This window comes from Leucopleurus acutus, assembly GCF_964270905.1.
Source record: "Leucopleurus acutus genome assembly, chromosome: 10".
Taxonomy (NCBI): Eukaryota; Metazoa; Chordata; class Mammalia; order Artiodactyla; family Delphinidae; genus Leucopleurus; species Leucopleurus acutus.
The window spans coordinates 69,466,408-69,479,773 of record NC_139153.1 but is presented as its reverse complement, the minus strand read 5'-3'; the positions used below and the strand labels follow the sequence as shown (position 1 = coordinate 69,479,773).

The window sequence follows — 13,366 nt, the reverse complement described above, 5'->3', positions numbered from 1 at the left end:
CACACAAAGCTATTCTATTTTCTTTTAGATATTTCTTACAGATGAACCATGATGATCAATTTTTTACCATTTTGTAACTTATTGCACTGTGATGGGAGATGTGGTTTCAAGTTAATTCTTCCCCAAATTAATAATATTAAACTGTTGCAATGTTTGCTTAATAGTTTCAAAGTTATTAATTCCTTTCCTCCTTTTCTCTTACTTGCAGTTGAACTTTTATTTACACTTGACACTTGGCAAAGGACTTTGACTTTCATAGTATTATTCAATACTAACTAAAATCCTGTAAGATTCACTGCATGTGATATTAACCTCAATTTATAAACAGTACTTTGACATTTAGTCATGTAAAGTTGCAACTAACCAGTACGAAAACCTAGGGCTTTAGATGCTGAAGCCAAGTTTTCACAATGCCAACGTTCCTCTGAGGTTTTTTAAAGGAACATTTATTTATCTATTTACTGGCTGCATTGGGTCTTCCTTGCTGCATGTGGGCTTTCTCTAGCTGTGGTGAGCAGGGGCTACTCTTCGTTACGGTGCACAGGCTTCTCATTGAGGTGGCTTCTCTTGTTGCGGAGCATGGGCTCTAGGTGTGCGGGTTTCAGTAGTCGTGGCTCGCGAGCTCTAGAGTGCAGGCTCAGTAGTTATGGTGCACGGGCTTAGTTGCTCCGCAGCATGTGGGATCTTCCTGGACCAGGGATCAAACCCATGTCCCCTGCATTGGCAGGCGGATTCTTAACCACTACGCCACCAGGGAAGTCCAGGTTTTTAAATATATATATGTGTGTGTGTATATATATGTATATAATATTTTGGTAAGAGCTAAAACTATTAAACTCCTAGAACAAAGCATATGCATACATCTTTGTGACCTTGGATTCAGCAATGATTTCTTAGAAATGACACTAAAATCACAAGGGACAAAAGATAAAGTAGATAAATTGGACTTCATCAAAATTTTAAAATGCTTGTGCTTCAAAGGATACTATCAAGAAAATGAAAAGAGGGGACTTCCCTCTTTTCCCAGCGCAGTGGATAAGACTCTGCACTCCCAATGCAGGGGGCCCGGGTTTGATCCCTGGTCAGAGAACTAGATCCCACATGTAGGCCGCAACTAAGAGTTTGCATGCCACAAATAAGGAGTCTGCATACCACAGCTAAGAAGCTGGCAAGCTGCAACTAAGGAGCCAGTGAGCCGCAACTAAGAAGGCCTGGAGCCGCAACTAAGGAGCCCACCTGCTGCAACTAAGACCCAGTGTAACCAAATAAATAAATAAATATTTTTAAAATAAAAACCATTCTTAATTTGCTTGGCTTATAAAAAAAAAAGAAATGAAAAAACCCACAGAACAGAAGAAAATATCTGCAAATCATATATCTCATAAAGGATTTGAATGTATAATGAATTCTCACAATTCAATAATAAAAAAGACAAATAAATAAATGGGTAGCGATTCGAATAGACACTCCGCCAAAGATCTACAAATGGCCAATATGCACATGAAAACATCCTCAACATCAACAGCCATGAAGAAATGCAAATCAAAACCCATGGAAATACCACTTCACATCCAAATGATGTTTAAATGAAAAAGACAGACAGTAACAAGTGTTGGCAAGGATGTGGAGAAAGTGGAACCATCATCCACTGCTGGTGCACATATAAAATAATGCATGCAGCCTTTTTGGAAAACAGAGTGTGTCAGTTATTCAAAAGGTTAAACATTGAGTTACGAAGTTAATGAAACTCAGCAATTTCACACCTAGTTCATATTCCTAAGAGAATGAAAACATATGTCCACCCAAAAGCTTGTATACAAATGTTCACAGCAGCATAACTCATAATGCAAAAAAGTGAAAATAACCCAGATGTCCATCAACTGATGAATGGATGCCTAAAATGTGGTATAACCACACAATGGAATATTATTTAGCCATAAAAAAGAATAAGGTACTGATCCATGGAACAATATGAATGAACTTTGAAAATATTGTGCTAGGTTAAAGAAGCGAATCACAAAACACCACATATTGAATGATTCCATTTGTATGAAATGCCCAGAATAGGCAAATCCATAGAGACAGTAAGTAGATTAGTGGTTGCCAGGGGAAGATGTAGAAAGACTTGGGGGAACATGGGAAGTGACTGCTAATGGATATGGGGTTTCCTTTGGGAATGATGAAAATGTTCTAAAATTGATGGTGATTGTGCAAGTGTGTGAATATACTAACACCATTAAATTGTACACTTAAAATGGATAAATTGTACGGTATGTGAATTATATCTCAATAAGCTTGTTATTTTTAAAAAATGGTTTTGAGAATCTCTATTCTAATACTCTGATCTTTTTTGTTGTTGCTCCATTTTACACCACAATGTTGAAAATCACTTTCCACTCACGTCATTTTACAGTCATACTACTTCATTAATTTATATCTTACTAGTATCATTAAACATATTATAAAATATAATGCACTTAATCTATAAAATTATAATATTAAGAATTTTTTAAACTCACTCTTCATCATTGTCGTTATCCATAAGTCTAAATCTGATTCCTGATAATCCTTTCACTTCCTTCCCTTTTGTTTGCATGTCAGTATTTTAATGCTAACAAGAATCGACAATGGAACAGAATAGAGCCCAGAAATAAACCCATGCATATATGGTCAATTCATTTACAAACAACCAAGAGTATACTAAGTCAAAAATATTCAATGGTGAAAGGACAATCTCTTCAGTAAATGATATTGGGAAAACTGGACAGCCACATGCAAAAGAATGAAACTGGACCTCTACCTTATACTGTACACAAAAATAAACTCAAAATGGATTAAAGCCTTAAATTTAAGACCCGAAACCATAAAACTCCTAGAAGTAAACATAGGGGGTAAACTTCTTGACATCAGTATTGGCCATGATTTTTTTGGATTTAACACCAAAAGCACAAGCAGCAAAAGCAAAAATAAATGAGTGAGACTACATCAAACTAAAAAACTTCCTCATTTTGTTTTCGTCAACTAAATGAAAAGACAACCTATGGTAAAATACTTACAAATCATATATGTGATAAGGGATTAATATCCAAATACATAAAGAACTCACAAAACTCAATAGCAAACAATCCAGTTAAAACATGGGCAAAGGAACTGAATAGACATTTTTCTGAAGAAGACATAAAAATGGCCAATAGGAACATTAAAAATTGTTCACCTTCACTAATCAAAACTATAGTGAGATACCACCTCACAACTATCAGAATAGCTATTATCAAAAAAAAGATAACAAATAACAAATGCTAGTGAGGATGTGGAGAGTAAGGAACCCTCAGGCACTGTTGGCAGGAATGTAAATTGGTGCAACCATTATGGAAAACAGTATGGAGGTACCTCAAGAAACTAAAGGAGAACTACCATATGATCCAGCAATTCCACTTCTGGGATTTTATCCAAAGAATATAAAAATACTAATTTGAAAATATATATGCACTCCAATGTTCATTGCAGCATTATTCACAATAGCCAAAATATGGAAACAACCATCCATCAATGGATGAAGGGATAAAGAGGTGATATATACACAATGGAATATTATTCAACCATGAGAAAGAAGGACATCCTGCATTTGTGACAACATGGATGGACCTTGAGGGCATTGTGCTAAGTGAAGTAAGTCAGACAGAGGAAGACAAACTGTATAATATCACTTATATGTGGAATCTAAAAAATCCAACACAGAGTAGAAAAGTAGTTGTCAGGGGCAGGGGAAATAGGGAGGTATTAGTAAAAAGGTACAAACTTTCAGCTATAAGACAAATAAGATATGAGAATCTAATGTATAACATGGTGACTAGTTGATAACACCGTTATCGTACAATTGAAATCTGCTAAGAGAGTAGAACTTAAATGTTCTCACCAATATATATATAGTGATGGATGTGTTAGTTAACTGACTAGATGGAAGGAATCCTTTCACAATATATATGTATATCAAATCATCACAATGTACACTTTAATTATCTTACAATTTTATTTGTCAATTAACCCTCAATAAAGCTGAAAAAATTAAAAGAATCAACATAATAACAAATTTCTCCCCAATGCTGCATTAGCACAACTGCAAAGGTATCTTTTTCTTTAAAAAAAAAATACAAAAAAAAAAAACTCTTTCAAAATCACTAGAAAATAGAATCCATCTTACCTGCAAGTACAATTTATCTCCTTTCAATTTACTTTCCAATTTTAGCAATCTCTTTGCCTGTTCTGGTACATCCAGCTTCATTTTTATCATGCATTTAGTTTCCCGAACAACTTCCAAAATTTTGGGATCAAAATTAACCAGCAACTTCCCTGTTTCTGGATGTCGCACAAAAAGTGTGGCTTGCAAAGCTACAAATAAACAATTATTGACATAACTTATTCTAGATTTCTGTTATTCTAGATTTCTGCTTCCAGCCCTGTTTACATGCCTGTCTTCACCATTGAACTACTGACTTCTTAAGAATAGAACAATAGTTTTGGATATCCCAGGTGCTAAGGCACAGTATCTGATACACAGTCAGTGCTCAAAACTTAGATAAACGAATGCAGAGTATCTGCAAACTATAAAATCAGATCCAGAGAGGCATAAAAATGGACCAAGAATGGTTAGCCTTTGTGCTATGAACTGCGATACTTTTCTGAGTGATCTAAAAGGGCTGTAATACAATGTCAGTTTATTTTTATGGATTGTGATTTAACCCCTGGGAGAGAGAACTGGAAGATGTGTCCAACTACAAAATACGACACACTTCATAGATTTCAAACACTTTTCTACACCTAACTCCAAAGTGGCTTCTTTAAGGAGGTTTGTCTGACTTAAATCAATAACTAGGCTCAGTATCAGTAAGAAATATTTATTAAACACCATTGAGTTGTGAACTCCTAGCATGTAGAGGAAGATATTTTTTAGCCTACACCTGAGTTACTACATGAACATCACTCATATAAATAGGCACTTTCAGATATGTTTTTTATTGAGAATTGAAATACATAATCCCAAATGGTTCATGCTGAATAGCCTTGGATCATTTGTTATCCTAACATGAATTACTTCTAGAGGCATAATAATAACACACTTATAGACTAGTATGTGCCAGCTTGAGTTGCATTTTATATTAACAAACACTGAAAACATGAGAATTGGACATGTATCTTCCAAGCCTCACATTACTTCACAGACTATGGCCGCATCAAATTTCTAGTAAAGCAAAATAGACTGTATCTCTCTTTGAAGTTAGTTGACTTTTACTCAACAAATAAAATTAGTCTTGATATGATTCTTAATGATGCTGGTTTCATGAAGATTTCAACTAAAAACTTTACCCAATTCATTTGGAATCTTTTTAAAATTTGGCTAGAAATCATTTATCCTCCCAAGTAAATTCCAAAATAACGTTGGGACATTCCAGTAATGAAATTTGTGTTCCTCAAGGCAGTTCTGAGTTTCCTTGACAGGACAAAATGGTCAGCAAGACCACTAATAATAATGACAGCCAGGGCTTCCCTGGTGGCGCAGTGGTTGAGAATCTGCCTGGTAATGCAGGGGACACGGGTTCGAGCCCTGGTCTGAGAGGATCCCACATGCCACGGAGCAACTAGGCCCGTGAGCCACAGTTACTGAGCCTGCGCGTCTGGAGCCTGTGCTCCGCAACAAGAGAGGCCGCGATAGTGAGAGGCCCGCGCACCGCGATGAAGAGTGGCCCCCGCTTGCCACAACTAGAGAAAGCCCTCGCACAGAAACGAAGACCCAACACAGCAAAAATAAATAAATTAATTAATAAACTCCTACCCCCAATATCTTCAAAAAAAAAATGACAGCCAGGAAGTCTGCTCCAGGACTGAGTGAACATTCTATGTGAATCATCATTAGAGAAACTTTATACAGCAAATCAAAAGGAGGCCAATACTAGTTCTCCAATTATTATTCCAAGTTTCTATATGGTTAAGTATAGTTACATCAATATAACAACAAGAAGCCTTCCAGAGCAATTCATTTCCACTAGCCTGTGTTCACATGAAAGGCATGTTTGAATCCTGGTCCTGCCACTTCCTAGCTCTGTGATCTTGGGCAAGTTACTTAACTTCTCAGTACCTCAGTTTCCTCATCTGTAAAATGAGGATAATAATAATTCCTCAGAGGGTTGCCATGAGAATCAAAGGAGGTTGTATATGTAAAGTGCTTAGACACAGCCTGGCATATGATAAATATTATATAAATGTTAACTATGACTGTTATTGAAAGGACACAAAGAGGAAACAGACACAGAGAGTATTCCTGGAATGTGTAGGGGAGATAAGACAGATCTATAAAGCAACAAATGTCATGATAAAGTGTGGGGGGGCCTCTGGAGGAGGAAGACATTATTATCAGCCAGGAAGAATAAAGAAGGGCTTTATAGATCAGGGGATTGTTGAACTTTTTATGGAATGTGTGCAGATAAGAGGGAAAATCAGCAGGACAAAAATAATTTAGAAAAGTGCATAGTATTGTAGAAGCAAAACAGTACCTGCTCCATATTTCAATTGCGAAAAATGCTCTTTGCTCTCTTCTATAATGTGAATTATAACCTTCTTTTAATGCTCTTCTGAGACCGTTGCTCCATTAGCAGGTTTTCATTAGGATCCATAGGGCCCTACCACGTGCATTACCCAGACACAGCTCGCCTGATAGAAGTGGTGTATTTAAGGCTTAACTAAGGTGCCAGGTGGGAAGACATCCTGCAGGGTTGAAGCCCTGTCCTCCAGGATGCAATCATGCAGTGGATCAATGGCCTGTATATAGTGCTGTGTCCCCAACAACTAAAGTACATGGGTCTGGAACCAAGAGTCAGAACTAGGAGTGGCCCCTTTCACCATCACTCCCAGTGAGCCGACCTCCGAATTTGTGCTTCCTATGCCTGCAATTCTGTGCTCTGCTGAAGTGGAGATCCTGGCGTGGGAGGGAGAAACTTTCCTACCCGGGGACACAGTCAGGGTTCCACCAAGGTTACGAATAAGAGATTAAGGTAAATATGAGACAAAGCAGGAACCTGAGCTGACCAACAACTGAGCCCACACAATAACAACAACATCCCAGGTGATGCCAGCATAGATGGATGATGGCTTAAAACCATCCACCCCCGCACCTCACACTTAACTCTTCCCAACACCTTGGCACCCCTCAGAGGTACTTGAACACAGCCCTAATACTCTTAATTTAATGGAGATCAGAACTGAAGTTAAATTCAGTTACAGGAAGAGAAAGAAAGGGAGGGAGGGAGGAAGAGAGGAGGGGAAAAAAGGAAGGGAGGGAAGAAGGAAGGAAGGGAGGAAAGGAGGAGAGAGGGAGAAAGGAAGGAAGACAAGCAAGCTGCAATTCCTTTTCCTCTGATTAGGACTGTGATTTGAATCTATAGCATGATAAAACTGGATATAAAACCTTCCCAAATAGATGGAGAAATATCAATAAGGAGTCTTGTTATTTACTTTTAAATACTATTTTTCAGGATAAAGTCATAATCTTAGTATATCAACTTTAAGCTCATGACAATTTCTGCTTATAAAATCAGAATATTATTAACTGTAAAGAAATAAATAATTGTATCCTCTCCAAATCTAAATTTAACCATCATACAGTTATATAAAAAAGATGTAAAAATTCTCCGGAACCACAAACTCATTCAAAATCTCCTAACACCCGCTCTGTAGTGTCACTGCAGTCTTACACACACCATACTGTAACTGCGAGATCTCTTTGATCCAGGCTGTATGATAGACCACCTCAAATTCCACCAGAACGTAGGAAATTTTATTATACTGACGAATGACAGCTTTGCCTTCCGCACTTGACAAAATTTCCGAGTTTTTCTGTTTTTTAAGGGAAAAACAAAGATTTATTTTTAAAAGTCTGCTGATTGCTTTCTTACCCAAACCGTAAAGCTATTTACATTTTAAATGACATCAAATAATGATACTACCCATTTAGATTTTACCTCAGACAAAAATCAGAGATGAGGAAGGCCAGACAAGCTACAGATGGAAGTAGGGAAACCTGATCAGTAGAAAGGGGAAACTGGAAAAGGAAATAAAGGATTTAAAAAGAGAGGTCTCTAGGCCTACAGCCGGTCCCAGGCACTGAAAGTCTCCACCTCCAATGCTCTGTTCCCTCCCTACTTTTCTGGGCAAGATACAATGAACTGATTTTCCTTGAACTGTGACTATCAGGGCAAATTCCTAAATTCAGCACCAAAAAAAGAAGTAAGTATAGATTCCCTCCCTCCCTCCCTCTCCCACCCTCCTCTCCAAATTTAAAAAAAAAAAAAAAAAAGTAAATGTACATCAAAGAACAGAAACCAAATTTCTTTATGAAGAAATTGAACATTTTTTTGTTTTGATTCACACATTACCAAAAACAGGACAATCTCTGCTCTGTCACTATAAAGTCAATAAACAATTCAGTCCCCATCCTGGCCTCTTGTCTAAGGTCATCGTTTTACTTTTTTTTTAATATTGATAACAATAAAATAAATGATAGCAGCCAAACGCAAACAACAAAAACTTAATATTTGATAATGCTTAAATAATAAAATTATTTGCAGGACTGTTGTTTTGTAGCTATTTTGTTCCACGTTTAGGCCTAAGACATAACACCAGGCAAACCAACTCTGCTTTGCTACTCTGTCTTTTTAAAAAACAAAGCAAATAAAGCAAAACAAACAGAAAACAACAAAAAAAAAAAAGAGAGAAAGAGAAAACAAACTGGCAATTTCAGAATGCCAACAAGGCTTAAGACTATCCCGGTGTTTTTCAGAAATCTAATAGTCTTAAGGACACAGAGGATGAATGTACTCTATTTTACTCTGCTCTTGGTCTCAGTCCAATACACAGGAATATACTCTGAGTGCATCCTAACCTTCACTAATGTGTATCAGTGACCTATTCGTCCGCATATAGAAGTAAGTTTCAGTACTAGGTCTGTGTTCTATTATTTTCAAAACAATTATTTTACAAAAGAGAGTGTCCTGTTTATTAAGCGTCATAAGTTTTTAAGATTCATCCCCTTAGAGATTAACTATAATTAAATGGGATTATCTACCAAACATGAAAGAAATGGCTTAGTCTCTCTCAAGCATATTTGTAAACTAAATTTCCTTTGCCCAGTAAAAGAATTAGCTCTAGCTACTTTACTGGACACAAATGTTACAGGATAAAATATATTTCTTGTATTAAAAACCACCATGATCCACATACTGTAAATTTAACTATTGGCTTACAAAAAAATAGTTGATGGGCTCACTTATCCGGTGATAGAGCTGCCTCACCCAAAGGATCTTTCCTGCTATAGGGGGCATGTTGCGAGCAAGAGGTGGGTCATCTTTTTGAGAATGATAAAGCTGTAATTAAAGGTCTGGCATTAATGTTTGAAATTCAATACAATGGAAAAGGCAAAAATATATACAGCTATATTTGTATTGATGTTTTACCATTATTCACATGTTTTATACACAAGAGGTAGTCAATAAATACGTAAATGCACTCCAGAGATATCAACCTGAGGCTCAAAAACTATGATGATTACAATATACGACACTTAATTCTCTCTTAACCCTTACTTCCTATTACATGTATACTTTTTTTCTGCCTTTTATCCCCAATATTAAGGAGGTATTCAAAAGCTGGAGCTTGGGGTTGACATATACACACCACTATACATAAAATACATAACTAATAAGAACCTGCTGTATAGCACAGGGAACTCTACTCAGTACTCTGTAGTGGCCTATATGGGAAGAGAATCAAGAAAAAAAAAGAGTGGATATATGTATATGTATAACTGTTTCACTTTGCTGTACACCTGAAACTAATACAACATTGTAAATCAACTATACCCCAATAAAAAAAAATTTTTTTAAGTAAAATTAAAAAAAAAATGAGGAAGAAGGTGGTCTTCTCCCCCTCCCAACTTTTCCTTTAATTATAAAATTGTTGCCCACTAAGTTCTCTGTGCGCAGCACCCTCTGGCCCGCCCACTTGTAAGCCTCACAAGCGTCCTATTCTAATAAATCACTTCTTTTATTTTTTATAAATTTATTTATTTTATTTTTGGCTGTTGGGTCTTCGTTGCTGCGTGCGGGCTTTCTCTAGTGGCGGTGAGCGGGGGCTACTCTTCGTTGTGGTGTGCGGGCTTCTCATTGCAGTGGCTTCTCTTGTTGCGGAGCACAGGCTCTAGGCGCGCAGGCTTCAGTAGTTGTGGCACGTGGGCTCAGTAGTTGTGGTTCACGGACTCTAGAGCACAGGCTCAGTAGCTGTGGCACACAGGCTTAGTTGCATGCATGGTCCGTGGCATGTGGGATCTTCCCGGACCAGGGCTCGAACCCGTGTCCCCTGCACTGGCAGGCGGATTCTTAGCCACCACACCACAAGGGATGCTCTAATAAATCACTTCTTATCTTAAAAAAAATTAAAAAATAAAGCAGGAGCACACAGCTACATTATATCTGTCATAATATTCTCCAGAGCCCATATTTTGATACCCAAAAATATTAACTTAAACGGGCTTTCCCATGCATACATGAATGCTGTCATAAAAAGACAGTTCTTAAGAGCAAAGGAGTGTGATCTGGCTGTTCAGGGACACACACTGTCAGCACCTTCTCCCATAGAGAGAGGAGCATCAAAGATACTCAGCAGGGCTTTCCTGGTGGCGTAGTGGTTGAGAGTCCGCCTCCCGATGCAGGGGACATGGGTTCGTGCCCCGGTCCAGGAGGATCCCGCATGCCGCGGAGCGGCTGGGCCCGTGAGCCATGGCCGCTGAGCCTGCGCGTCCGGAGCCTGTGCTCCGCAGCGGGAGAGGTCACAACAGAGAGAGGCCCGCGTACCGCCAAAAAAAAAAAGATACTCAGCAGTGAGAGGATTTGTCTGATAAGCTTGGCACAAGATAATGATGGCAAATACTTCCAGAATATTTTTGTACTGAGTACCATTCTATTTATAAATATGATACTTGCCTTCTTAATAGCTTCAAGTTCAGCCACATAATACTGAAGAATAAGCTCAATGGTGTGGTTTATTTCTAATTGAAGACAGGGAATGTTCAGTTTTTGGAATCTAAAAGCAATTGAGGGTGAATAATGTAAAAATAAATGAGAAACACACTTAATTGTTGCAATCCTAAAAATCCATTCACTCATTTGACAGATATTCACACCAGGCCTCATGCATTGCCCTAGGTTACAGTGATGGACAAGACAGGTGTGGTTCCAGCCCTCTTGGAGCCAATGATTACCTTACGGAAAAGGCAGAGATCAGTCAGGAGTGACATAAATAATTATTTAAATTACAAGGGTGCCAGAAATGCATGTAACAGGGGAACCCAGCCAAGTCTGGGTAGTCAAGAAAGACTTCCTTGAAAAAAGTGACATCTGAACTGAGATTAAAAAGATGAGTGGGGAGCTGGCTTAGCAAAGATGGAGGGGAGCTCAATGAATGTCCCCTTGCCAATATTACTGCTCACATCATCCCAAATAGGCATAATGATATCATGATTTTGTCAGCCAAATGTCACTTCCACTAAGAGACTAAGTTATGCATAGGAAGTACTAGAACCATAACTTTCTGATAATAAAATGAGTTGACACCAGCATACCATAGGTAAAAAGAGAGAGACAGAGACAGAGAAATTGCCAAGAAAATGGTACTGCCATCTGTTTGTACAGTACTGTCACTCATCAAAATCATTATATGTCTGTTTCAACTCTTATGATGGTCTCATGAGGTAAGGTTTCACAGGTATGATCCAGCATTAGAGAGATGGGAAAGTCAGATCCAAACCCAAAGTCAGACCCAAACCCAGATCCACTGGCTCTCAGGGAAGAATTTCAAAACGGTCCCTAACATGGGTAGTGAGCCCTTCCTGAGCTGCAAGAAAACGGCTTCTGGTCCAGCCCATCCTTCTAATCCAGGCTTTCCTGCCCTTTAGGGGAGCACCGCTGTCAGGACTAGAAGGAAAGGCAGCTACAGAAGCACTCAGGAGGAAGAACAGAAAGTTTGGGGACCTACTATTCTTAGATAATTTCACTGTTAGAAATCCTTTCAGTATGCAGAATTAAACATTATTTGTTCCCTTTCCAATAACACTTACGAAATTAACCTTAACATATTACATAGCTGGGGGAAAATGTGAAATCACTTCCTTATTGAAAGATTTTCCGCTACCAAAAAATGCAATGAAAATTGAAAATGAAAAATATCATACTATATTTCAATTTTCACCAGTCTATTTAATGGTAATTGGGAGATTACTGTTTATAAGTTTTAAAGCTTACATAGGAGAGATTTCCAAAATTTTTTTCAAATTGTTATTTTCAGCTATAAAGTTATCCCACCTAGAAACAATACTGCTTAATGCATTATAAATACCTCTGAAGCAGCTGAAGAGCCTGCTGAGAAGACAAAATTTTTCCAAAAGTACTGTTCATAAATGCCTGTATTTGTACCTGAAATGCAATATTAATGTTTGAATGATTTTTTGAGTTAAGGAAAAGATTAGTTTTGTTTAACAACAATGAATGATTCTCCTACAGAATCAAAATACGAGCCTTAAATACATCTACCATCTAAGCATCTAGAACTGCACTGTCTGGTATGGTGGCCACTGGCCACATGTTTCTACTGAGCACTTAAAAATGTCACTACTTCTAAGTGAGATGTGCTATAAATGTAAAATACACACAAAACTTCAAAGACAGTATGAAAAAAGAATATCTCATAATGGTTTTTATTAGTGACATGTTAAAATGATAATATTTTGAATATGTTGGGTTGAATAAAGTATATCATTAAAATTAACATCACCAAGGAAATAAAAGGAATCCAAATCGGAAAAGAAGAAGTAAAGCTGTCACTGTTTGCAGATGACATGATCCTATACATAGAGAACCCTAAAGATGCTACCAGAAAACTACTAGAGCTAATCAATGAATTTGGTAAAGTGGCAGGATACAAAATTAATGCACAGAAATCTCTGGCATTCCTATATACTAATGATGAAAAATCTGAAAGTGAAATCAAGAAAACACTCCCATTTACCATTGCAACAAAAAGAATAAAATATCTAGGAATAAACCTACCTAAGGAGACAAAAGATCTGTATGCAGAAAATTATAAGACACTGATGAAAGAAATTAAAGATGATACAAATAGATGGAGAGATATACCATGTTCTTGGATTGGAAGAATCAACATTGTGAAAATGACTTTACTACCAAAAGCAATCTATAGATTCAATGCAATCCCTATCAAACTACCACTGGCATTTTTCACAGAACTAGAACAAAAAATTTTGCAA

General features: G+C 37.5%; 1 protein-coding gene across 1 annotated transcript in view; it reads right to left on the bottom strand.

Annotated features, from left to right (window-relative positions):
• The window catches only part of DNAH8 (dynein axonemal heavy chain 8), a gene marked incomplete at its 3' end in the record, with an annotated part of 330,699 nt that overhangs the window by 269,316 nt on the left and 48,017 nt on the right, over positions 1 to 13,366 (bottom strand). Inside the window, exons 14-18 of the mRNA XM_082847518.1 lie at positions 12,439 to 12,515; positions 11,028 to 11,127; positions 9,294 to 9,413; positions 7,752 to 7,887; positions 4,202 to 4,389 (exon numbers count right to left, since the gene is read on the bottom strand). Coding sequence (XP_082703644.1) covers positions 4,202 to 4,389; positions 7,752 to 7,887; positions 9,294 to 9,413; positions 11,028 to 11,127; positions 12,439 to 12,515 — 621 coding nt within the window. The remainder of the gene's footprint in view (positions 1 to 4,201; positions 4,390 to 7,751; positions 7,888 to 9,293; positions 9,414 to 11,027; positions 11,128 to 12,438; positions 12,516 to 13,366) is intronic.